We start from the raw sequence: 26258 nt of genomic DNA, 5'->3' as shown, positions 1-26258 counted from the left end.
TTGGGGCATGGAAAAGATTATTTATTTTATTTTATTCAGAGGAACAAGCCCTTCTGGCACAAGCTGCATCACCCACCTATTTAACATTAGCTTAGTCACAGGACAATTTATAATGACTAATTAACCTATTAACTGGTACGTCATATTGAAATGTGGGAGGAAAACCGAGCAGCCGGAGGAAATCCATGCGTATCATGGGGAGAACGTACAGACTCCTTACTGGCTTTGTCAGAACAAAATTCCAAACTCCAGACTGCTCCAAGTTGTAACAGTGTTGCGCTAAACAATATGCTACTGTGTCCAAATTCATAAATGTCTCCATTTGCTCTGTATCATTTCATTAATGCAGAAGAGCTCTGGGATTGTTATTTGAAATGTATTACTAGATGTTATATGAAAACTATATTTTATAAACTTTAAAAAAATCTATCAGTGGACAGTGTGAACAATTAGATGATTGTAAGGCCACTTTGAAGCCAACTCTTCACTTGCAGAATAGTACTAACCTGTTTTTGGTTACTTAGCTGAAGCTCTTGGTCAGATAGTTCCTGACGCATTCTCCCCATTTCCTGACGAAGTTGGGCTCGTTCATCTCCGATGCATGTTAATTCCTCTACCTGCTTGGTCAGGAAGTAGTTTTGGCTGTTGAGCTCTGCATTTTCCTGACTCAGCTGGTTTAACTGTTCCTCCAGGTCAGAAATAACCTATCCAAAGGCAACAGGAACACAAAGTCCAAATCTTGGTTGCATGCAGTACCTGAACATACGCTCTCAGTGACAACCGGTGATGGCCAAAGACAAAACTAAAGACTTTGCTAGAAATTTCAGCCAGAGGTACTGAACAGATAATCCATCTCAGCTCCATTTTAAGGCCCATGCCACCTATGTAGCCATAAAATTCAATTCCCCCTACATGGTTTCAAAAAAGTCTGAGCACACATAATAGGAAAAGGAAATAGGGCTTGGCTGCATTTGGAACATGCAAGATGCAGTACTGTTCTAATTGTGCAGGTATGTATCTACAAAATGCTGGATTAATCCACTAATAATTACTGTCCCATCAGTCTGCTCTCAATCATCAAGATAACAGAAGTTATCATGAAGAGTGTTGCAAACAGCATTTACTCATCGATAATCTATTTGCCAACATCCATTTGGTATCCAACAGGCCAAATCAGCTTGACCACGTCTGCATGCTTTCATGCATTGCGATGCTGCTACATGATTGTCTGATTAGATATTTGCATTAACAAGCATTAATTTGCATTGTACCTAATAAAGTGACTACTGAGTGTATATGTAAAATGATGTGAAAAATGCAAAAGCTAGGTAAGTCACAGGTTTCAATGACTTCCAGACTGATGAATTAAAGACCTTTGGATCATCAACTGCTACAGATATTATTCAACTTCTGTGGAAGGATACAGTTTTTTCCTAAGATCTCAAGACAAACATATTTCACTTTAGATCTGGGTATCGGCTCCAGAAATCTGAAAATTCTTTGCTAACAATTATCCTTGTTTTGCCACCTCTATTTACTTTGCTCATTCTAAATTAGGCCACAACATTTTGAAAGAAAAATTCAGCCTAAGTTAAGCCACAAAAGTTACATCATGTGGTGACTTTCAGTTGTGCTTTCACAGGCAAACAATAGACAGTTTGATAATGAGATGTTAACATCAGTTTATCCCTTGTTTTGTTCAACCATACTCTTCAGGAGGTGCTGCTACCTGGCCACTCATGGTAAAGTTACCACCTAGAATATGATCTCAGAGTTTTCCCCAAGTGCATGAACAATAATTCTTCATTTGAAGTGGTAATCAGGACAAGGTTTCCTTTTACAAACAAGAGAAAATCTGTTAAGTGCTGGAAACCCAAGCAACACACACACAAAATGCTGGAGGAATTCAGCAGGTAAAACAGCATCTATGGAAAAGAGTAAACATCAGGACTCCTGATGAAGGGTCTCGGCCCAAAACATTGACTGTTCACTCTTTTCCATTAATGCTGCCTGGCTGCTGAGTTCTACCAGTATTTTCTGTGTGTTGTTTGGAGGTTTCCTTACACATGTTTGATCTGATGCCATGAGATGACCTTACAACATCTGAATTCAATGTTGTGAACTGCCAGAGATACCCCTTCTCCCCTGTGTCTTTGGTGGATCAATTCTGCCAGTGGGGCAGGATGCAGGGGGTCCTTGTGCAGGATACCCTAAAGGTTAACCACCAGGTTGGATCGGCAATAAGGAAAGTGAATGCTATGTTGGCATTCATTACAAGAGTAATAGTGTATAAGAGTAAGGAGGTGTTGATGAGGCTCTGTGGGGCACTGGTGAGACCTCATTTGGAATACTGTGTGCGGTTTTGGGCCCCCTATCTTAGAAGGAATGCTTTGATGTTGGAGAGAGTTAAGAGAAGATTTACGAGGATGATTCCTGGAATGCAGGGGCTAACATATGAGGAGCGGTTGTCCGCTCTTGGACTGTATATATTAGAGTATAGAAGAATGAGAGGGGATCTCATAGAAACATTTTGAATGTTGAAAGGGTTGGACAGAGTAGATGTGGAAAGGCTGTTTCCCTTGGTGGGTGAGTCCAGGACAAGAGGCTACAGTCTTAGAATTAGAGGGTACCCATTTAAAACAGAGATGAGGAGAATTTTGTTTAGCCAGAGGGTAGTGGATGTATGGAATTTGTTGCCACATACAGCTGTGGAAGCCCGATCATTGAGAGTGTTTAAGGAGGAGATTGATAGGTATCTAATTAGTCAGGGTATCAAGGGATATGGGGAAAAAGCTGGAAATTGAAACTAGATTGGAGAATAGTTTAGCTCATATATGTCAAACTCAAGGCCCGCGGGCCAAATCCGGCCCGTGGTGGAATTATCTTTGGCCCGCGAGATAATATCTAATTACTATTAAAGCTGGCCCCAGTAATCGAAGCGCCTATGGCGTATGATATGGCTAATGCTGAGTTTATTCAGGTACCAGGTTTTCAGGGTTTTTAGTGTTTATTCGGCAGTCTTCTTCATAAGAAACGGAATTTGTAAAGTGAAACACTTTGTAGTTATAGCAGAGACTGAGACACATGAGAGCAGGCTGAAAAAACGGAGGCAACGAAAGCTGCGTTCGCACGCGTCCGACTGATCCGGCCCGCATGAAGCTGCATTTTGCTCAATCCGGCCCGTGACCTAAAATGAGTTTGACACCCCTGGTTTAGCTCATGGTGGAGTGGCGGAGCAAACTCGATGGGCCAAATGGCCTACTTCCATTTCTTTGTCTTTGTCTTGTCTTGTGATGTACCCAGGGACTGGGTTGAAATGTCTAAAAGGTAACATTTTGTGTCTGAGTATAAAAATTCTTCTGAATGCTAACATTTGCTGGCTTACCTTCTTAAAAAAACTCTATTCTTTCTGTTTTAATGAATAATTCTACACTTCATCACTTTGCATGAACATTACAATGTTCATGTCCTTTTTTATATATCTGATTTGGAACTTTTCTTGCCTCTGGATATCCAATAGCCAGTTCTGAATCTAGCCTGGAGCAAATCTAACCAGCATATTGAAGAAATTATTTCTAAAACAATAACAGCAAATGTAACATAGAATTTTCTACTCTTGAGGATGTCTGTAAAGAGAAACAGAGGAGTTTACACTTTAAAAAGAGATACATTAAGAACACACAATTAGATTAACTATTTCTCCATCTATTCCCCTCTCTGGGATAGCTAGCCTTAAAGATTCATAATATTAATATTCATTATATTAATATAATATTAATTGCTTATAACTTAAATGCTTTCATCAAAATTAATTTCTTTATGACCTCAGTACATACTGTGCAACTTTCTCGGAGGGCTTCGAACTTATTGTGAATTTCATCACGGTGTGCCTGAGGAAAGAGACAGAGCAAAAAAAATCACAATGTAGAAGTGAGAAGACTCTTTGGACAAAGATTTCAAATAGATTTGCCAAAATAACTGCATTTAAGTCTGTTTTCCTACTGTTGTTTATGTAAATGCATTAAATACATTGGACGGAAGCAGACATTTTAGATGTTCCTTTAACGTGCTAATATGTTGCTGCACTCCAGTGACTATATAATCAAGGTATTAGTCAGTAGGTAGCATTCACATTATGATAAAGCATAAAACAGAGGTAAAAAGGATGATTCAATCTATTTTTAGGACAAAGCAGCAATTTAATCAAAATCTTCCTCAAATGCAGGTGATAATTTCAGACATTGTGTACTTCTAAAGGCAGCTCTTGATAATATGCACTTCATAACATGTCGTGCCCACAGCAGTCTGCAAATAATTTGCTCAGAAATTGATTGTTTCCTTGGTTACTTCACAAATGAAGGCAAACTATTTTTTTTTCCTTCCACTACACAGCTCTCTGAGAGCCCAAAAAAGCATAGCATAGTCCAAAACTGTCTTCTGAAACTAAATCAAACGAGAGAATCTGCAGATGCTGGAAATCCAAGCAACACACATAACATGTTGGAGGAACTCAGCAGGCCAAGCAACATCTATGGAAAAAAGTACAGATGATGCTTCATGCCAAGTCAGGAAACATCAACTGTACTTTTTTCCATAGATGCTGCCTGGCCTGCTGAGTTCCTCCAACATTTTGTGTGCATTTTTCTGAAACTAAATGCTCATTTAGGCAAGACAACAGAGCATCTATGTTCAAAAGTACATTTATTATCAAAGCATTTATCCATATATGGCTCTGAAATCTGTATTTCTCCAGATAGCCACAAAACAAAGAACAAACACAAAAGTCATTCAGAAAGAAACATCAAACCCACAACTGACCCTCAGGGATTGAATCTCTTCCTCTGCTTCAGTTGTGGTCTCCTCCAATTCTGCCTTGGCCATTTGCAGTTGGTTTTCCAGTGCAGCTTTTGTACTTTGCAGACTTCTGATCTGAGCCTCCTTCTCCTGCAGAGCCAGCTGCAACTCATTCCCCTGCTTCTTTAGCTCCAGTTTCTGCTGCTCATGCTCCAGGCTGGCCTATAGAATGCATTAAATAAAGCAAATTTGCTGCACTTATTTCAGTCCTACTGCATGGCCAAACAAGCTGAATTTGTATCACTACCAGATGGAATGTTATGTTTTAAGTTTTCAGTTTCATATATCTTTTCTTTGAACTGGTTAAAGCTTAAACAAATTGATAATTTTGTGTGAAGATAGAGTCAGTTTCGAAAATCACTATCGTTGCTACTAAACAATTCAGGCTTGTTATTCCACACTATTATTACAACAAAATGCATTCATGCAGTATCAGCGTTGTATGATGCCTCAAAGATTGTCACGGGAGTGTTATCAAACAATTTTTTTTTTACAAGGTGTTCATGGACAAATTGTGTTCTAAGGAATATTCAAAAGAAAGGGAGAAAAGATTTGGGGAGTGAATTCCAAAGCAACCTCTGTCAATGATGAAGTAATTAAAATCAACAATGCTTAATAAGTCAGAATTGGAAAAGTGCATGGATTGTGTGGGATTACAATGCTAGGTTTAAAACAATTGAAAACTTTGATGAAAATTTTAATTTGACAGTGGCTTCAGTCTTCTCAAAATTTATTTGCAGGATTTTTTGCTGTCACAAATTAGTAACAGAAGAGAGGGTGAAATATGTTGGTGAGGCAAAGGGGCATACATGAGAAACTGATACTATGTTTTCAATGAAGCAGCCAAGTGAAATATAACACTGACATGAAAAACAGGGGCAAGGCAAAGACCATGCAGGTGGGGGCAATAACAGAAGCAAAATGAGCATTCGGTTATAATAAATAAATGTTACATTTAATTTTCTACTTCTCACTGTTTTAATGTTCTCACCTCCCTGAGTTTACTCTCGAGCTCTAGCAGCTTGTTTTTGCAGCTTTGTTCATCCTGGTTGATTTTATCCATTTGTTCCTCCAGTTTTTGGTTATGGGCATCCAGCTTCCCCGCCTGTGTCTCCAAGTAAAACTTCTGCTGCCTGAGTTCCGCAATCATTTCTTCCTGTGCTTTCCTGCCATGAAATTTAAGCGGTACATTTACGGCTGTACTCAACACTGCACAAAGCAGCTAGTTAGGCCAGTGACAATGCTTGTCCAAGAGAGCACCCTTCAAAAGACTTGCTGAAGAATTACCCAACCTTCCTTTTGTTCAAATGTTTTGTTTAAATATATGACAGCCATTTGCTCTGTGTTCTCTGACTGTAAAAACTGGTTGCCTTAAAATGTAAATGAAAACCTTTAGTATATTATTTTGGGGAATCACAAATGGGACAAACACCCACCTCTATCATCTCCAAACTGTAGCACTCATAACAATGACTTACCATGCTTCACTTTTCACTAATTGTAACCTAGCCAAAACACTGCTTCATGTATACTGTAGCATACAAACTCAGTTCAGGCATCACACCAATCTGACTAGACCACAGTGGCTGGCAATAGACTCAACATATTGAAAATCCAAATAGTTGTCCATAAATCTTTGCTCTTGCAGTAGCATTACACTGCATATTTCCTATCAATTGGTGCAGTCCTCCCATAACAACTCCTCATTCTGTCACTGTTAGCGTTAATGGGTTAATTCTATGCCACTCAGTTAGCCACTCTCACATGGAAAAAGTTCACATATTGTACAAACAAGGTCATAAATAAAGTTCAATTGAATAGCCTGCATGCTGCCATGCTGATGTGTGCTCTGCACTCACCCTCAATATCAAACACAACATGGTGTCAGAAGTGGTTGATCATCGATGAATTTGGGCTACAGAGCAATGGAGATCGTTGGCAAGAAAGAATTTATAGAAAAACTGTTCTTTTTTGTATATACCTATGAAAAGTATCCAAAATCTTATCCTACACTGCATATGCTAGTTGTTAACTATATGTGTATGAGCTGAGATCTTGCCAGGGTTGCTAGGTAATGCCCTCGAGCTGCACCCAAAAGTAGATATATTGTAAGAATCTGTGGCCACTAGCCTGGGGAAGTGCACAGAGACACAGATACAGCACAGAAGTAAGAGAAGTCAGTCAAACACTCGGGGAGAAAAAAGATGACTTTTGTAGTCTAAATAAAATACTAAAAAAAAAACAGGAAAATGGGGCAAATACCTGCAGTACATATATCTACTAACCTAATAAAACCCTTCGGAGGCATTTGATTTCTCTAAACCGGGGTACTTTTAGAGATGGCTCAGACACTTTGAGAGATATAGGATTGCACGCAATCTCACTCAGTCTTCAGAAGAGCAGCAAGTAAATACACTGATATACTGCATTGGTGACAAAGCAGATAACATCATGGGCGGATTAGGACTGACAGATGCTCAAGAAAAGGAGTAGAAAACAGTGCAGAACAAATTCCAAGAATAATTCAAAGGAAAGCAAAATATGATATATAAGAAGTAACAAGGTGCTGTCAGAAAGACTACAGAAAGAGGTGACAGTAGAGCTCGACTCAAACAAAATAGACAAGCAAAACAAATAGCAGGTAAAATGTCCAACTGCAGGAGATGCGGCATGTCTTCATTCCATGTCAAAGAACTCTGTCGGAGACCGCCTCTGTCTGTCGATTGAGTAGCACTAATTCTCTGCTGCTCTTAGTTTTCTCTCCCTCCCCCCAGCTTAAATTTTGAATTTAAAATTTTTAATTGCTGATTCTTGAAGGGGAGTAATATGTCTATGTCTACGAGAAGTGGGAAGAATCCGCATGAACCTACTGACAAAGGTATTGGAAAAGAAAAGATGCAGAAGGGAAGATCTGATGAAATGCCAGCATGGGCTGAAGCTATCATTCGTACACTGAAATCATTTCAAAATCAGAATAAGGCAATTAAAGATCAACTGGAAAAGAATAATAATGAAATGAAGTTATTTATGGGAAAACTTAAAGATGTGGAAACTCAAGTTACTAAACATGAAGAGGAATTGAAGTCAACTAAGCAAAAACTGTCTGAAACTACAACCCCTTTGGAAAAATATCGTAATAAGATTATTGATTTGGAAACTAAGTCTCGCCGAAACAACATACAAATCGTTGGATTGCAATAAGGAGCTGAAAATGGAGACTTAACAGTTTACTTTGGTAAGCTCTTTCATGATCTATTTCCGACTATTTTATCACAGCCGCCTGCTATTGAAAGAGTGCACAGGCTGTCCACTTCGAAATGTAAAGACTCATCCAGACCAAGATTTATTTTGGTTTGTTTCCATCACTTTAAAATTAAAGATCAAATAATGCGACAGGCAAGAAAACAGAGAGTTTTCAGATTCAATGAGTCTGAGCTCCGTTTTTATGAAGATTACCCGAAAGAAGTAATGGAACAAAGAGCAAGATTTGCTTTGGTAATGAAACAAGCATATGATAAGAAATTGTTTCCCTCTTTGAGTTACCCAACAAGAATGAAAGCTTTTCCTCCTAATTCTTCCCCACGTACTTTCTTTGACCCCAAAGTCGCGCTGAATTTTCTCCAGGCTATACCTGTCACTGTCACTGACGTTACTACTGAATGAACTATCTGAAAAGCTGTATGATTATCTGTATATTACTCACATTTCGAAAAGAAGATATATGCAGGCTATTTGGATATTTCATTGACAGATTAATAAAAGAAGAAAACCTGCTCATCATTACATCCTATTGGTTTTTTTTAGAAAGAAGATATACGGTTCAAGTTTGACTGTTTAAATGGTTAATTACAAATTTGACTGAGAAAAAAGGATAAAAGGATTTGTTCCTTTTATCTAATATTTGGTTTGATTTTTTTTTGTTGTTTCTTAAATTACTAACTGCTAGTTTTTTTTCCTACCAATAAGGTTTCTTTTTATATATATATATCTGGGAGGGTTTAGTTACTATGATATTACTAATTAATATTTTTGTAAATTTAGTTCGGTTAAGTATACTATTAACTTTTTTTAATCTGTTTTATTATAGCGCCCTATAACTGAATTTAAAGTTTTCTTAGGGATTTAAAGCTAAACTTAAGATGGCGCTGGTTTTTCTCTCTAAGAGATTATATTATTTTGGTTCTTTTTCTGTTTAATACATGATGGAATGTAAACACTCTCCTTTGTTGAGATGTTACTGTTTTTCTTGCAAGGTCATTTTTTTTTTGTGTACTGGCTGGGGGGAGGGAGAGACGAGACCGACAGAGTGGCCCATGACTTCGTATCTATCTTAGTTCGCTTGCCTTTTTTTTGGGCTTTTGGGAAGGTGGGTGGGTTTAGAGTTAGGAGTTTTTTTCCCATTGGGTGGTTTCAGAGCATGCATGTTTTCTATATGGCTGTATTCTTCATCACCGCCATCTTCGATAATCCCATATTGGTAAGTGTTCTGCGCATGTATAAAGTAAATTGGAATAAAATTATAGTATGGCAGTTAAACAGATTAATGTAATAAGTTGGAATGTACATGGTTGAAATCATCCTATTAAACGAAAAAAGACTTAAAATTATTAATCGATTCCAACCTGATATAATTTTTGCTCAGGAGACGCATATCAAGGTGGGAGATCAAAATAGATTTTTTCGCTGGTGGAATGGAATACAACTCCATGCTACTTCTCAGAGCAAAACTAAGGGCGTGTCTATCTTTATTAAATCTAATATATTTACTCAAGAGGATATTGAATCAGATTCTAATGGTAGATTTTTAATTGTTAAAGGAGTCATTTGTAATAGAAAGGTTGTTTTGGTTAATTTGTATGGTCCTAATTTAGATGATCCTTCTTTTTTTAAAAAAAAATTTGCTTTACTGCCAGATGTAAATGAGTATATGTTGATAATGGGTGGGGATTTTAACTGTTGTTTAAATCCTATGATTGATAAGAGCTCAACTAATCAATGACTTCCAAATCGTTCTGCATCAATTATTAACTCCTTTTTGACTGACTTTGGGTTGATTGAATTATGGAGGCATTTATACCCTGATAACAGAGAATATTCTTTTTTTTCCACGTTTATAAAAAATATTCGAGGATTGATTATATTATAGTTGATCCCCATCTTTTGCCTAACGTTAAAAACTGTGAATATGACGCTATTGCTATATCTGATCATGCGCCTTTGAGTTTGTCCTTTGAATTTGACGATGTCATTTTTGGCCGTCCACCATGGCGCATGTCTCAGACTTTATTGCAAAACTCTGACTTTATCAGTTTTATCGAAAGCCAGATAAAAGAATTTTTTCTTTTTAATGATATAGAAACATAGAAAATAGGTGCAGGAGTAGGCCATTCGGCCCTTCGAGCCTGCACCGGCATTCAGTATGATCATGGCTGATCATCCAACTCAGAACCCTGTACCTGCTTACTCTCCATACCCCCGATCCCTTTAGCCACAAGGGCCATATCTAACTTCCTCTTAAATATAGCCAATGAACCGGCCTCAACTGTTTCCCATGGCAGAGAATTCCACAGATTCACTACTCTGTGTGAAGAAGTTCTTCCTCATCTCGGTCCTAAAAGGCTTCCCCTTTATCCTTAAACTGTGACCCCTCTTTCTGGACTTCCCAACATCGGAAACAATCTTCCTGCATCTAGCCTGTCCAATCCCTTTAGAATTTTATATGTTTCAATAAGATCCCCCCTCAATCTTCTAAATTCCAGTGAGTATAAGCCTAGTCGATCCAGTCTTTCTTCATATGAAAGTCCTGCCATCCCAGGAATCAATCTGGTGAACCTTCTCTGTACTCCCTCTATGGCAAGAATGTCTTTCCTCACATTAGGGGACCAAAACTGCACACAATATTCTAGGTGCGGTCTCACCAAGGCCTTGTACAACTGCAGTAGAACCTCCCTGCTCCTGTACTCAAATCCTTTTGCTATGAATGCCAACATACCATTTGCCTTTTTCACCACCTTCAATGACTGGTGTACAATGACACCCAGGCCTCGTTGCATCTCCCCTTTTCCTAATCGGCCACCGTTCAGATAATAATCTGTTTTCCTGTTCTTGCAACCAAAGTGGATAACCTCACATTTATCCACATTAAATTGCATCTGCCATGAATTTGCCCACTCACCTAACCTATCCAATTCACCCTGCATCCTCTTAGCATCCTCCTCACAGCTAACACCGCCGCCCAGCTTTGTGTCATCCGCAAACTTGGAGATGCTGCATTTAATTCCCTCGTCTAAATCATTAATATATATTGTAAACAACTGGGGTTCCAGCACTGAGCCTTGCGGTACCCCACTAGTCACTGCCTGCCATTCTGAAAAGGTCTCGTTTACTCCCACTCTTTGCTTCCTGTCTGCCAACCAATTCTCTATCCACATCAATACCATACCCCCAATACCGTGTGCTTTAAGTTTGCACACTAATCTCTTGTGTGGGACCTTGTCAAAAGCCTTTTGAAAATCTAAATATACCACATCCACTGGCTCTCCCCTATCCACTCTACTAGTTACATCTTCAAAAAATTCTATAAGATTCGTCAGACATGATTTTCCTTTCACAAATCCATGCTGACTTTGTCCGATGATTTCACCTCTTTCCAAATGTGCTGTTATCACATCTTTGATAACCGACTCTAGCATTTTCCCCACCACCGATGTTAGACTAACCAGTCTATAATTCCCTGGTTTCTCTCTCCCTCCTTTTTTAAAAATTGGGGTTACATTAGCCACCCTCCAATCCTCAGGAACTAATCCAGAATCTAAGGAGTTTTGAAAAATTATCACTAATGCATCCACTATTTCTTGGGCTACTTCCTTAAGCACTCTGGGACGCAGACCATCTGGCCCTGGGGATTTATCTGCCTTTAATCCCTTCAATTTACCTAACACCACTTCCCTACTAACATGTATTTCCCTCAGTTCCTCCATCTCACTAGACCCTCGGTCCCTTACTATTTCTGGAAGATTATTTATATCCTCCTTAGTGAAGACAGAACCAAAGTAGTTATTCATTTGTTCTGCCATGTCTTTGTTCCCTATGATCAATTCACCTGTTTCTGACTGTAAAGGACCTACATTTGTCTTGACCAAGCTTTTTCTTTTCACGTATCTATAAAAGCTTTTACAGTCCGTTTTTATGTTCCCTGACAGCTTTCTCTCATAATCTTTTTTCCCTTTCCTAATTAAGCCCTTTGTCCTCCTCTGCTGGTCTCTGAATTTCTCCCAGTCCTCAGGTGTGCCGCTTTTCTTTCCTAATTTATATGTTTCTTCTTTGGACTTGATACTATCCCTAATTTCCCTTGTCAGCCACGGGTGCGCTACCTTCCCTGGTTTATTCTTTTCCCTGGTTTATGAGGTATGTCTAAATTAATTATATGGGATACATTCAAAGCATTTTTACATGGTCAGATTATTTCTTATTCAACTAAACTTAAAAAAGACTAAAGCAGAATTAGATAAAATTTCAAAACAAATTAAAGATTTAGATAATATCTATGCGACTTCCCCTAATATTGACTTATTTTTAAAAAGGGTGGAACTTCAATCACAAGATAACCTATTATTAACTCATCGAATTGAAGGTTATCTACTTAAGTTAAAGAGCCAATTTTATATGTTTGGAGATAAAAATAATAAACTACTTTCATCTCAATGTCCAGTAGACTCTTCTGAAATGAATGCTCTTTTTTTTTACAAAAGATTGCTTTTCCTAAAATTTCTGCTGAGGATCAAAGAACTCTTGATGCTCAAAATACTGAATCCAAAATTCATAAAGCTATTTTCTCAATGCAATCTGGTAAGGCCCCGGGACTTGATGGTTATCCTGTAGAATTTTATTTAAAAATTTGGAAAATTGCTTTCTCCATATATGTTGATGTTTAAAGAATCTTTTGTGAAAAATGATTTACCCTCTACTTTTTATGAAGCTTCTATTTCTTTAATTCTCAAAAAGGATAAAGATCCTACTGATTGTGCCTCATCCAGACCTATTTCATTAATGAATGTTGATGCTAAGATTCTCTCAAAGATAATGGCCAATCAGTTGGAGAGTATTTTGGGTAAAATCATTTTTGAAGATCAAACAGGCTTTATAAAGGGTCGTCACTCTTTCTCAAATGTTCGGAGGTTATTTAACATTATATATTCACCTTCTTCTAAAACTCCACAATGCGTTATATCTTTGGATGCTGAAAAAGCATTTGATTGAGTCGAATGGAAATATTTATTTAATGTTTTAGAAAAATTTGGTTTGGTATCAATTTTAATAATTGGATTTAAATGATATATAAAGCTCCTATTGCTACTGTTGTCACTAATAACTGTAGGTCTTCTTTTTTTCAGCTATCACGGGGGACAAGACAAGGTTGTCCATTAAGTCCTTTGTTATTTAACTTAATATTAGAACCCCTTGCTATTGCTCTTCGTGAAACCGAAAATATTCATGGGATTTTTGTGAATGAGACCATGCACAAGATCTCTCTTTACGCTGATGATTTATTGGTATATTTATATCTAAGCCTGAAAAATCTATTCCTGCTTTGCTAAAATTATTTGACAAATTTGGAGACTTTTCAGGATATAAAATAAATTTTAGTAAAAGTGAATTACTTCCTTTAAATGAATCTGTCTCTATATATGATAATATTCCTTTTAAAGTTACAGATTCTTTTAGATATTTAGGTGTTATAATTACTAAAAAAAATAAGGATCTTTAGAAAGCCAATTTTCCTTCTTTAATGGACTCTATGAAGTATTCCTTTAGTAGATTGAGCCCACTTACATTTTCACTTGTTGGTCGTATTCATGTAGCTAAAATGATGATTTTACCAAATTTTTTTTATTTATTTCAGAATATTCCTGTTTTATTGACTAAGAAGTTTTTTGATCGGATTGATTCCATTATTCTATCTTTTATTTGGGATAATAAAAGACCAAGAATAATAAAAGACCAAGAATTGGTAAATGTCATTTGCAAAAGTTGAAAAAGGACGGAGGTCTCGCTTTGCCTAATCTAAGAATGTATTATTGGGCTGTTAATTTGCAGTATATGTCCTTTTGGTTATATTGGGGTGATAGGAATGATTGGCCAATTTGGGTAGACCTGGAACTGAGAGCTGTGAAACAGTTTTATTTAAATTCGTTATTAGGAGTTGCTCTACCTATACAATTTGCTAAAGTTGCTAATTTAAACCTATATCCTGTGGTTAAGCACACTTTACAAATTTGGATCCAGTTCCGCAATTTTTTTAATCTTAAAAAATTTAAATTTTGTAGTATAATTTATCATAATTACTTTTTTAAACCTTCTTGGAGTGATCCAATTTTTTTTACTTTGGAAAAATAAAGGTATTAATTCTTTTTTGGATTTATTTAAAGAAGGCAGATTGATGTCTTTTGAACAATTAGTCGATAAGTATTCTCTCTCATATTCACACTTTTTACAATATCTTCAAGTTAGACATTTTTTACAAAAATATTTGAGTAATTTTCCTTACATATTGGAGGCTGACTTGTTAGATACTATTATGAATATGAACCCTTCGTTGAAAGGTTCTATTGGAAGAATTTATGATTTATTATTACAATGGGATAAGCGTCCTTTACTTAAGATTAAACAGGATTGGGAGAAGGAACTCAATTTGACTTTTATATGGGAGGATTGGACACGGATTCTGAAGCTGGTTAACTCTTCTTCGATCTGTGCTAGTCATTCACTGATTCAATTTAAAATTGTACATCGTTACCATTTGACGAAGGAGAGACCTTCTAAAATATTTCCCAATGTTGACAAGTATTGTGATAGATGTAAAACTGAGATAGCTACACTGACACATATGTTCTGGTCATGTTCTATATTAAAACAGTTTTGGAAGTCAGTCTTCTTGACAATTTCTAAAGCACTCAGAATCAATTTACAACCTAATAAATTGACTGTGCTTTTTGGAATAATTCCTCAAAATATCCATGGTATTTCTATGTCTGACCAACATGTTATTGCGTTTGCTACATTGATAGCTATAGGGCCATCTTGTTGAAATGTAAGGATATATCAGCTCCTACTTTGTCACAATGGTTCTCTCAAGTGATGCTGTGTCTTAGCTTGGAGAAAATTAGAAGTCGAACCTTTGAACCTTTATTTGATTTTGAGAAGAGATGGGGCTCATTTGCTCGTTATTATCATTTCCATTAACTGATAGATTTCTTCCACGATCTAAATGTAAATTTTTTTTGATTTATCTTTTTTTTTGTTGGCAGTTTTAAATTTATTTTTAGAAGCTTTTTGTATGACGCGTGGTTCCAGGGTTGTACCTCCAATGGGTTTCTTTTCTTTTTCCTCACTTTTCTTGCTTAGTAGGGTTTTTTTTTTAAATTCACAAAATTTTCAATCCTTAATATAATTTCCTCTTTTATGAGGCATTGTAAGTGTTGTTACTTCGATGTACTTGTGTTATTTTTGAATAATAATAATAATAATAAAGATTTGAAAAGAAAGAACTCTGTCCAGCAAAAGTGAAATACCACTAATGCTATAGAGTTGGCCATTATAAAAGCCAGTGTCACTCAAAAACAGCTCTTCAGGAGGTCAAAGAAGACCATGATTCAGCTTTCTTTGGCATTCTAGATTCAAATAAACAAAGCTGGTGTACTAAGGTTCTGTTGCAAAATGAGGCAGTGATGTTCAAAATGGACACTGGGGCAGATACCACATCATCCCTGAATGCATGTTCACAAAACTGGCGAAGAAAACAAGCATTTCGCTAAACACAACAAAGAATGTACTCATAGGGCCAGGGAAACATAAGCACGATATCGTAAAGCAATGTAAAGTGTGCAGAAAACTGTACAAAAATTATGCTGAACCCCTCTCTCCCACAGAATTCCCAGACTTTCCATGGCAAATTGTAGGAGCAGACATTTTCAAGCTGTAAAGAGGCAAATATTTTCTACTGACAGAGTGTTGAAGTGTCCAAGCTGTGCTGTGCTCACCATGGAATACCATAGACACTTGTGTCAGACAACAGTCAGCTCCTCATAATTCAAAGCCTCTGCTAGGGAATACGAGTTCAAACACCAGATAAGCAGTCCACAGTACCCACATGCAAATGGAGAAACAGGAAGAGCAGTGCAAACTGTTAAGACTCTCCTACTGAAGGCAAAAGACCCTTAACAAAGCACTATTAGGCTATTGCTCCACACCTCTTGCGAATGGCTACAGTCCATCAGACCTGTCAATGGGCTGGGAACATGCCTCCCCATTCTTCCTTCCCTTTTCCAACCTCAGACTAGACTTAGACAAAGTGAGAAGTTTTGAGACAACACAGCGTGTGATAACGTAGAGCATGGATGATCTCAGGCACAGACCAATCTTTGTCGCAACTCAGAGGAGTGGTGAAGCTGTTTGGGCTTCAAAATCGTTTGTGATCAAAACATCACAAGGTGAAATCAGGCGGAACAGGTGTGCGCTAGTGGACCTTCAAAGTCCACAAAAGGTAAAGAAAGAAATAGAGTGGGCTGATCTTTACGATGAGAATCACTTACCTGAGATGGAAGCACCAGTTCAAGAATCTCTATCCACTCCAACACTTCCAGGAAACCATACCAGATATAGTCATTTATCTGTCTCACCACAGAGATATACTTCATAGCCTAATAGCTTAGGGCAAGTGAGTAAAGAGGCAGGATAATCCTCTCATTTTGCCGGAGTGTTCAGGTAGTATACTCTGACCTCCATTAGATTTAGTGTTTTTCTTTTAAGGGTTTTCATATTGAAAACATTTCACAAAATGAATTTGCTCTTAAAAATGGAATCATTGAAAAAAGGAGGGAAACAAAGAGAGAGATATCATTGAAACAAAGAGAAAGACAGATATAATGTTGATAATTCTTGTTTTACACTTATATAAGAAGCATAAGTTATGTGCTCTGGGTAAAGCAAACTGAATCACTCAATTTCACTGACTGCAATTTCAATGCAGTTCCATGAGTGGTAAACAATGAGACTGGATGTCATGAAAAGATTTTAAGAAGAGATAAAGTCAGTGAAGGAAGTATAATGAAATCATAGATTGACCATTGTACTGATGTCCATTGCAATTCCATTGATTTCCACAGCACCCCAGAATCATAATTTATTGCAAATATTTTTTAGTTCTGTTGAAAACTCACTTAAATCATTGGTTTTAAATCTGTTTTCTCTACACTGCTGTTGCCTCGGCTGCTGAGTATTTAAGTTATTTTCTTTATTAAAATTCTATTTTCATTACTCCTTTCTGTTAAATCCTTATTATCATCTTATCGTTATGTAGACAATGATGTAAATTGTTGGAGTAGAAGCAAATTGTTCGTACCAACAGCAACAGGTTTGTTCGTACCAAACAGCAAATATATCAGGTAAAAAAAACTATTTAGCAGAATAACCCAGTGTTCCACCACATTACAAGTTCAGAAAAGTTCATCTAATGCATTAATCTAACACTATTCTCATTTTCACTATTAGTCACATTAATTCCTGTGAAACTGGGAATTTCTAGTGGGTTGTTGTTGTCAGTCAATGCCTCATTTACTGTTTGAAAGCAACTAAATGTCAAATGTGTTTATTGCAATGTGGGATTCCGGTGTTTTTTTTTAAAGAATACTTTTTGCAATTTTGCCCTTTTTTAATTAGATCTATTTCAGAGATTAATTGAAGAATTCACCGCATCATAACAAGACTTCTTGTGATTTCACCAGTTTCTTTAGCAATCAAACACAATGATTTTTGTTTTACCAGTACAGCTGTGAGCATCTGCTGCTTCCATTAGTTAAATTGTGCTGAAAGGAACCCAATCTCATTCCATGCAAGATTCTTACTGAAGTAAAGGTCATCACCTTTAATTAGTCTACATTTGAATTTAGGTGGTTAAACACCAAAGGGTTCTAGTTCCTCTCACCTAACAGATATGCTTTTCTTCTTTCTTTATCTTCCTTTGCCCTTTGTTTACATCACTATAAAGCAGACAGTTGCAAGAAAAATGAGGTTGTGATAGTAGGCAAATTTAACTTTCCACATACTGACTGAATTCTATACTGTAAAAAGAATGGATGGGATAGTTTGTCAAATGCTTTCTGGAATGTTTCCTTAATCAATACCTAGAGCTCCCCATACTGGATCTCCTCTTATGAAATGAGAAAGGGCAGGTAATAGAAGTATGTGCAGGGGAACACTTTGGATCTAGTGATCATAATTCTTCTGAAGGATAGGAATGGCCCTCGGGTTGGACTCTAAGTTGGAAAAAAGTCAATTTTGAAGGTATCAGAAGGGATCTAGCAGGCATAGTTTGGATAAATTGTTTTCTGGCCAATGGATGCTTGGTAAGTGAGAAGCCTTCAAAAGAGCAATATTGAGACTACAGAATTTGACAGTTCCTGTTAGCACAAAAGGCAAGGTTAAAAGGCTTAGGGAATCTTAGTTTTTGACGGATATTGAGGCCACAGTTAAGAAGAAGATATTAGATATAGGCAGTTAGGATCAAGTGAGATATTAGAATGCAAGAAATGGAAGAAACATTTAAGAGAGAAATCAGGAGGCCTAAAAGAGGACATGAAGTTGCTCTGACATACAAGGTGAAAAATAATCCCAAAACCTTCTATAAATCCATTGAATGCAAAGGACAAAATTAGTTTTCTTGAACATCAGTTTGATCATCTATGCATGGAGCTGATACAGATGGAGGAGATCTTAAATTAACTTTTTGCATCTGTATTTACTTGGGAGACAGACACAGGGTCTATGGAACTGAAGCTAAAGAGTTTTGAGGTCAAGGACCATATCCAGGTTACAGAAGAGGAGGTGCTTGCTACCTTGAGATCAATTATGGTGAAAAAATCCCCAAACCTGACGAGGTGTTCCCTCAAACCTTCTGAGAAGGTAGTGCAGGAATTTCAGGGGCCTTGGCAGATATTTAAAATGTCCTTAACCACAAGCGAGGTGCTGGAGGACTGAAGTATCGCCAATGTTGTTCCTTTGTCCCAATACAACCGGCCTGGGTTCAATTCACTCCACTACCTGTGAGGAGTTTGTACATTCTCCCTGTGACCAAGTTGGCTTCCTCCCAGAGTTCAAAGACATACTAGTTGGTAGGTTAATTGTTCATTGTAAATTGTCCCATGATTATGCTAGGATTAAATCAGAGGATTGCTGGGCGGCTTGGCTTGTAGAGCCAGAAGGGAGGGATGGAGGGAGTGCTGGATAGATAGATACATCCATAGTTCCTTGAAAGTGGCACAACAAGTCGATAATAGGTCATAAAAAGACCTTTTGGAATATTGGCCTTCATAAGTTAGAGCACTGAGTATAGGAATTGGGATGTTACGTTGAAGTTGTACAAGACATTGAAAGGGCCGAATTTGTAGTATTGTGTGCAGTTTTCGTCACCTACCAACAGGAAAGATATCAATAAGCTTGAAAGCCTGCAGAGAAAATTTATAAGGGCATTGCTGGGTCTTGAGGACCTGAGTTGTAGGGAAAGGTTGAATAGCTTAGGACTTTATTTCCTGGAGCATAGGATAATGAGGGGAGATCTTTTAGATAGTTATAAAGTTATGAGGGGTATATATAGAGTAAATACATACAGGTGTATTCCCCTGAGGTTGCATGAGACTAGAACTAGAGATCATAGGCTTAGGGAGAAAGGTGAAATATTTAAGGCAAACCTGAAGGGGGACTTCTTCAGTCAAAGAATGGTGCAAATGTGGAGTGAACTGCCAGTAGACATGATAGCTGCAGATTCAATTGCATCATTTAGTTTGGGTAGTTACATGGATAAGAGGGGATGGATGGCTATGGTCCAGGTGTGGATAGATGGGTTTAGGCAGGAAAACATTCTAAATGGGCTGAAGGACCCACTTCTGTGCTGTGCTGCTCTGCGACTATAAATCTATTTTATCTTATGCTTATTCCGCAACTTTCCTGGCAGGTTTAACCATATATATGGATTTCATGTGTATGGTGTTAGAAGACAGTATTTATAAAAAAAACAATGTGTCAGGAAGTTAGATAAACGAAGAGCTTGTCAATTGCTAATCCAATCATCTCTATATTATTGTATTTAATGGAAAGATTTTGTCACAATACTACAAAGTCCGACACTCACATGCTTCTCTGAGTAAAGATGCTGCTGTTTGCTGCAAGTTTGTTTGCTTCAGAGAGCTCTGCTACCCTCTGTTCCAGAGACTTAATTTGGGAATCCATGGCATTTATTGTCTGTAATATAATGTTCACCACATCAGATTAAAATACAGTTAAATACACCAGGGATCAGGCAAAAACTCAATGAGCAAAATGTAGTTTATCATTGGAGCTGTGGATTTCTGATGTAAACTTTACACCAAAACAAATTCTTCATAAAATACAGGCCACCACTCCCCTACGTTAGGCTGGGGGTGAATGTAGTACTCCTAGAAAACAGTCTATAACTTGATTTTCCATAATGTGAAGTGCACCTTGCATCAGGAAATATAAATTTTTTTAAAAACTGTATTTACTTTTCTCCCCCCACATAAATTATGTGCAACCAAGTTTATTCCATCTTTCAAATATTACAAACCCCATTTCCAGAAAAGTTGGGATATTTTCCAAAATGCAATAAAAACAAAAATCTGTGATATGTTAATTCACGTGAACCTTTATTTAACTGACAAAAGTACAAAGAAAAGATTTTCAATAATTTTACTGACCAACTTAATTGTATTTTGTAAATATACACAAATTTAGAATTTGATGGCTGCAACACACTCAACAAAAGTTGGGACAGAGGCATGTTTACCATTGTGTTACATCACCTTTCCCTTTAATAACACTTTTTAATCGTTTTGGAACTGAGGATACTAATTGTAGTAGATTTGCAATTGGAAATTTTGTCCATTCTTGCTTGATATAAGACTTCAGCTGCTCAGCAGTTCGTGGTCTCCGTTGTCTGATTCTCCTCTTCATGATGCGCTATACATTTTCAAAAGGAGATAGATCTGGACTGGCAGCTGGCCAGTCAAGCACACGCACTCTGTGTCTACAAAGCCATGCTATTGTAGCCCGTGCAGAATGTGGTCTGGCATTGTCCTACTGAAATAAGCATGGACGTCCCGGGAAGAGACGTTGCCTTGATGGCAACATATGTCTCTCTAAAATCCTAATATACGCCTCAGAGTCAATGGTACCTTCACATACATGCAACTCAGCCATGCCGTGGGCACTGATGCACCCCCATACCATCACAGATGCTAGCTTTTGCACCTTTCACTGATAACAATCAGGATGGTTGTTTTCATCTTTGGCACGGAGAACTCGACGCCCGTTTTTTCCGAAAACTAGCTGAAGTGTGGACTCATCTGACCACAGCACACAGTTCCACAGTCTTTCGATCCATCTGAGATGAGCTCGGTCTCAGAGAACTCGCCGGTGTTTCTGCATAGAGTTGATGTATGGCTTCCTCCTTGCGTAATACAGTTTCAAGTTGCATTTCTGGATGCAGCGACAGACTGTGTTAAGTGACAATGGTTTTCCGAAGTACTCCCGAGCCCAGGTGGCTATAATTGTCACAGTAGCATGACGGTTTCTTAGGCAGTGCCGCCTGAGGGCTCGAAGATCACGCACATTCAACAGTGGTTTCCGACCTTGCCCTTTACACACTGAGATGTCTCTGAATTCTCTGAATCTTTTCACAATATTATGTACTGTAGATGTTGAAAGACCTAAATTCTCTGCAATCTTGCATTGGGAAATGTTCCTTTTGAACTGACTAACAATTTTCTCACGAATTTTGGCACAAAGGGGTGAGCCACGACCCATCCTTGCTTGCAAAGACTGAGCCTTTGATGGACGCTACTTTTATACCCAAGTCATGATACCTCTCCTGCTACCAATTAGCCTGTTTAATGTGGAGTCTTCCAAACCGCTGTTACTTGAATATTCTGTGCACTTTTCAATCTTATTTTAACCTTGTCCCAACTTTTGTTGAGTGCGTTGCAGCCATCAAATTCTAAATTTGTGTATATTTACAAAATACAATTAAGTTGGTCAGTAAAACTATGGAAAATCTTTTCTTATATTTAATATAAGAATTTATTTAATTAATGTTAAATAAAGGTTCACGTGAATTAACATATCACAGATTTTTGTTTTTATTGCATTTTGGAAAATATCCCAACTTTTCTGGAAATGGGGTTTGTAGGTAGTGCTTGTGAATTCTCTAAAGGTGATTTTCCATAACCAAAATGGCCATAATGCATGGGTTGTCTGTAAAACTAATTTTCACACTAAATTCATGGTTGCTGTTTTCAATCAGAGCTGGGTCTTTCACTCCTCTTGTGCCTTACATAAAAGTTAATTTATCACATACCGCTTTCTGATCATCAATCAATTTGCACTTATTACGCAAATCTTCCTCATGCCTAAGACGACAATCTTCTAATGATTCCTTGGTTGCAATGCCCATCTTCACTTGTGCTTCCATAACCTGAGAAAGAACGAGTCAAAAATGAATAGAAGGCAGGTTGTTTTCTGAAAACAATACTGTTCAGGAGTTGGGGAGAAAAGATTTAACAAATTCTTTTGCCCACCACTTTCATTGCACCCACTTCAACTATTTAAGCACATTAGTTTCACCTCATGTACTTGCTGGTCGTGTGAATGCCAGGGAAAGATGTTAAAAATAATTAGGAGAAAGTATAGAACAATTACTGCTCATGCAGAACATTTTTTTAATCAGGTCTGATGATTACTTCTGCCTAATTCCTGTAAAAAAGAATAGTTCATTGCAATTTACAGCTATGACAAGAGAATCAAATGTTCTTATTTAGTTTTTGACTTCTACCTTCATTTTATCCTCGTAGAGTTGCTCTTTCTGTCGAAGGTTGGTTTCCATACGCTGTGCTGTTGCTTGGGCTTCACACCAATTCTCCTCCAATTCCTGGATGAGGAAAGAAAGTAGAATAATGTAAGTGCATAATAAATAGGCATTTGTACAATTTTTCATAAGATCCCATCTATTGTCAGGTAACATTTCAGGATGTTTATGAAACTGAGATCAGCTATTACCATTACTCCTGCCAGTGGACATGAGGTACAGGATCCTTAGGTACCACACCACCAAATTCAGGAATAGTAATTACCCTACAAACATTAGGCTCCTGAAATTGGCGTGAATAACTTTAATCACTATTACTCTGAACTGACTCTACGATCTAACGACTCAATTTCAAAGACTCTACAACTCATATTCTCAGCATCAAAATTTTTTGTTTGTAATTTGCCTTCTTTTGCATTTTGGTTGTTCGTCAGTCTTCATCTGTTGTAGGTAACATTAATGTACTTTGATTATAAATTTACTTTGAACTTTATTACCCAGTTCTCTGTGCTAACAAGCATCAGCCATCAAACCTTACACAGGAAAAAATCCGTTTTGTATTCTGCATGTAGCATCAAACTAACCAGTAAGAATCTCCTCTGTGTAATCTCCTCATAAAATGTTCTCAAAATCTTCATGCACAACAGTTTCAGGTTGCCATCTTCAGTGTGACCAGCTTTATCCACTAGATTTTTTTTTACATATTGCATGGTGATCACTTGCCATTTTTGCCCCACATATTCTTCTTAATGCCTCTTCATTTAGGAATGTGTCTCAAATTTACAGTTCCAGTTAACTCCATTAGGCAGACTATGCCTCAAATTAACTCTAGAAACCTAAATGCCCAAGTAATTGAGAATGTTAATTACAAACAAGAGAAAATCTGCACATGCTGAAAATCCAAGCAACACACTCAAAATATTGCAGGAACTCACAGGCCAGGCAGCATCAACGGAAAGAGTACAGTTGACATTTTGAGCTGAGACCCTTCAGTAGGACGGGGTCTCCTGTTGAAGTGTCTTGGCCTGAAACATGGACTGTACTCTTTTCCATAGATGCTGCCTGGCCTGCTGAGTTTCTCCAGCATTTTGAGAACATTAATTATCTTATCTATAACAAACATCCTTACTTTATCTTCTAAACTTACTTCTGCTAATTTTAGATGGATTATGTTTTCACAATACAAAAAAAAGGTAATCTAACACTTTGCACTAGGCACATATCCACTTCAGTATTAAGAAGCACCCCAATCTTATGCAGCATTGCATGAACCACCAATGATGAAACCTATTCTCTGAACTCAATTCAATCTCTTGCTCTCATATTTTCACTCATCCTCAACAACATATCTTTTGCCAGTGTAAAACCCCTGCACCCCTGCAGTATTACTACTGTGGGAATAGGATTGAATCATTATCAGACCACTGTCATATGTCCTGAGAGTGATCAGTTAAACAGCTAAGGGATACTTTTGAGTAGGTGAGGAAGAGATCAAGTCAGAGTTCTCTGAAAACTTAATGTGACTGAAGGTAGAAAGAATAATTTCAAGAATCCCTCTTCCTTCTCTACTTAAGTTACTCTTCCCCTGCACTGTTGTTCTGATTCTAACAATATAAACTAATTACACATACCAGGATTTTCTGAGCCATTTGCTGTATCTGCTGAGATTTTGTCTGCAAATCTTCCTTCAGTTTGTTTTCTCTGCGCTCCACCATCTCAAGTCGTTTCACTTGGTTCTCCAGGGATTTACGGCGTTCCTTCAATTATCAACACACCAGAAATTTCTATTGACTCTACCGCAATGTTATGAGTATTAGCACACTAGTACATTACATACTGAGATAAGTGACCACTTGCCAAACTTCTTGACTCAAATTAAAACTATGTTAAATGCATATAATCGATGACAATAACATGGAAATTTCAAAGTGCTATTAATATCTTTAAACCATTAAGGAAGTGTCTGCACATCACACCATATGATTATATTTCCATGGCTTAACAAATCCTCTACAATTAAATACATTATAGCTACTGTCATTTTGTAACAAAGTCTTCTCATATCTGTGTTTCCAAAGAACACTAAACTTTGTACAGTAAAATTATAATGGAGTGTATTACAGTTAATACTGAGACGCTTAATCAGTTGATTTTCCTTTCCGTGCAACAGCCTAATACAAGATTGAGAGAAAAATAGCAGTTACATGGCACATATCAAAACCTCACAATACATCCAAGTGCTTTACAGTCAACAATGTACTTCTGAAATTTAGACATTCTGTAACAAGTTCTACTCTATCAGAAACACCCAACATGTATTCTTCACCGGTTTAGAGTTTTTGAGGTGGGGGTGAGGTGTGTTGTGGTGTAAGGGAGGTAGTGAGTGCTAGGCAGGCAATTTTGGAGCACGGGCCCAAAAAGGTGAATAAATGAGAGGATGCACAAGGGAACAGTCTTGGAAATGGAGAACAGCATTGAAACTGAATTGGTGATGTATTACTTGATCATTTATGACTTTGGCTTGAGCTTTTTCTCTGCCATGGCAAAAACCTGTTTGCTGAGGTTCAATAAGCAGTTGTAAGAATTGTGAAGTAATGCAGGAGGTAACACCTTCAAGGCCTTTTGAAAGAAAAGGAGGAGTAGAGAAGGGAAGAAATTTGCAAAGGCAGAGGTGTTAATCGATAAGAGGTGGGAAGGGTTTTAATGATACATCTGAGGTATGGAACAACTTATACAAGTGTTACATTGGGTTTGTGGAAACAAGTGCTATAATGGAGCTTAGAATGAGACAGCAAATGACGGTTGCAGACATTTTTAATGATGTACAAATATAACATTAGCTAAGGAAAAACTCTTGAAATCATGCAAGATTACCACTTCCACAGTTATGTGTTCCTGTTCTACATACATATTGAACTAACCAAACAGTAACAATATTGTGGGGGAGAAATTCCTGAATTGTATATGGGATAGCATTCTGGTCCCATATATTAGAGTCTTACAACACAGAAATGGGTCTTTCCATCTATCATGTCCATACTATTTTGTCCATCTAATCATTTTGACCTGCACAAAGTCTACATCCTTCTACGTTTGAGTATTTGTCCCTTTCTAAATGTCTCTTAATCAAAGTGATAGTATCTGATTCTACCACCTTTCCTAGCAATGAAATCCACTGTGTAAAAAGAACTTAAAAGGGCTTACACGAGGAAATCTGCTGATGCTAGAAATATAAGCAACACACACAAAATGCTGGTGGAACACAGCAGGCCAGGCAGCATCTACAGGGAGAAGCACTGTCGACGTTTCAAGACCCTTCGTCAGGACTAAAGGACTTAGGAGGGATGATGGAGCCTAAAGCAACTCCTTTGCTTGCATCTTCAGAAACAACTCTATTTTTATCTCTAATATCTTTATTTTTCCCTTTCAAGATTCTTTTGAAAACCCCGACCTGGAGTTACTTGCAGGCTTT

At 37.5% G+C, this 26258-nt stretch overlaps 1 protein-coding gene across 8 annotated transcripts in view; it reads right to left on the bottom strand.

The window, feature by feature from the left end:
* LOC140738238 (citron Rho-interacting kinase-like) overlaps positions 1-26258 on the bottom strand; it is a 244104-nt gene that overhangs the window by 89215 nt on the left and 128631 nt on the right. For 5 of the 8 annotated variants that reach the window (XM_073065372.1, XM_073065374.1, XM_073065375.1 and 2 more), the window contains 8 exons: positions 24418-24543; positions 22754-22849; positions 22280-22396; positions 20039-20148; positions 5846-6020; positions 4819-5016; positions 3825-3890; positions 507-704 (listed from right to left, as the gene is read on the bottom strand). In XM_073065372.1, coding sequence (XP_072921473.1) covers positions 507-704; positions 3825-3890; positions 4819-5016; positions 5846-6020; positions 20039-20148; positions 22280-22396; positions 22754-22849; positions 24418-24543 — 1086 coding nt within the window. The remainder of the gene's footprint in view (positions 1-506; positions 705-3824; positions 3891-4818; positions 5017-5845; positions 6021-20038; positions 20149-22279; positions 22397-22753; positions 22850-24417; positions 24544-26258) is intronic. The other 3 variants (XM_073065370.1, XM_073065371.1, XM_073065378.1) reach the window with 1 other exon arrangement.

This window comes from Hemitrygon akajei, chromosome 14, assembly GCF_048418815.1.
Source record: "Hemitrygon akajei chromosome 14, sHemAka1.3, whole genome shotgun sequence".
In the NCBI taxonomy this organism is placed as follows: Eukaryota; Metazoa; Chordata; class Chondrichthyes; order Myliobatiformes; family Dasyatidae; genus Hemitrygon; species Hemitrygon akajei.
The sequence above is the reverse complement of the archived record's forward strand: the minus strand, read 5'-3'. Positions and strand labels throughout refer to the sequence as shown.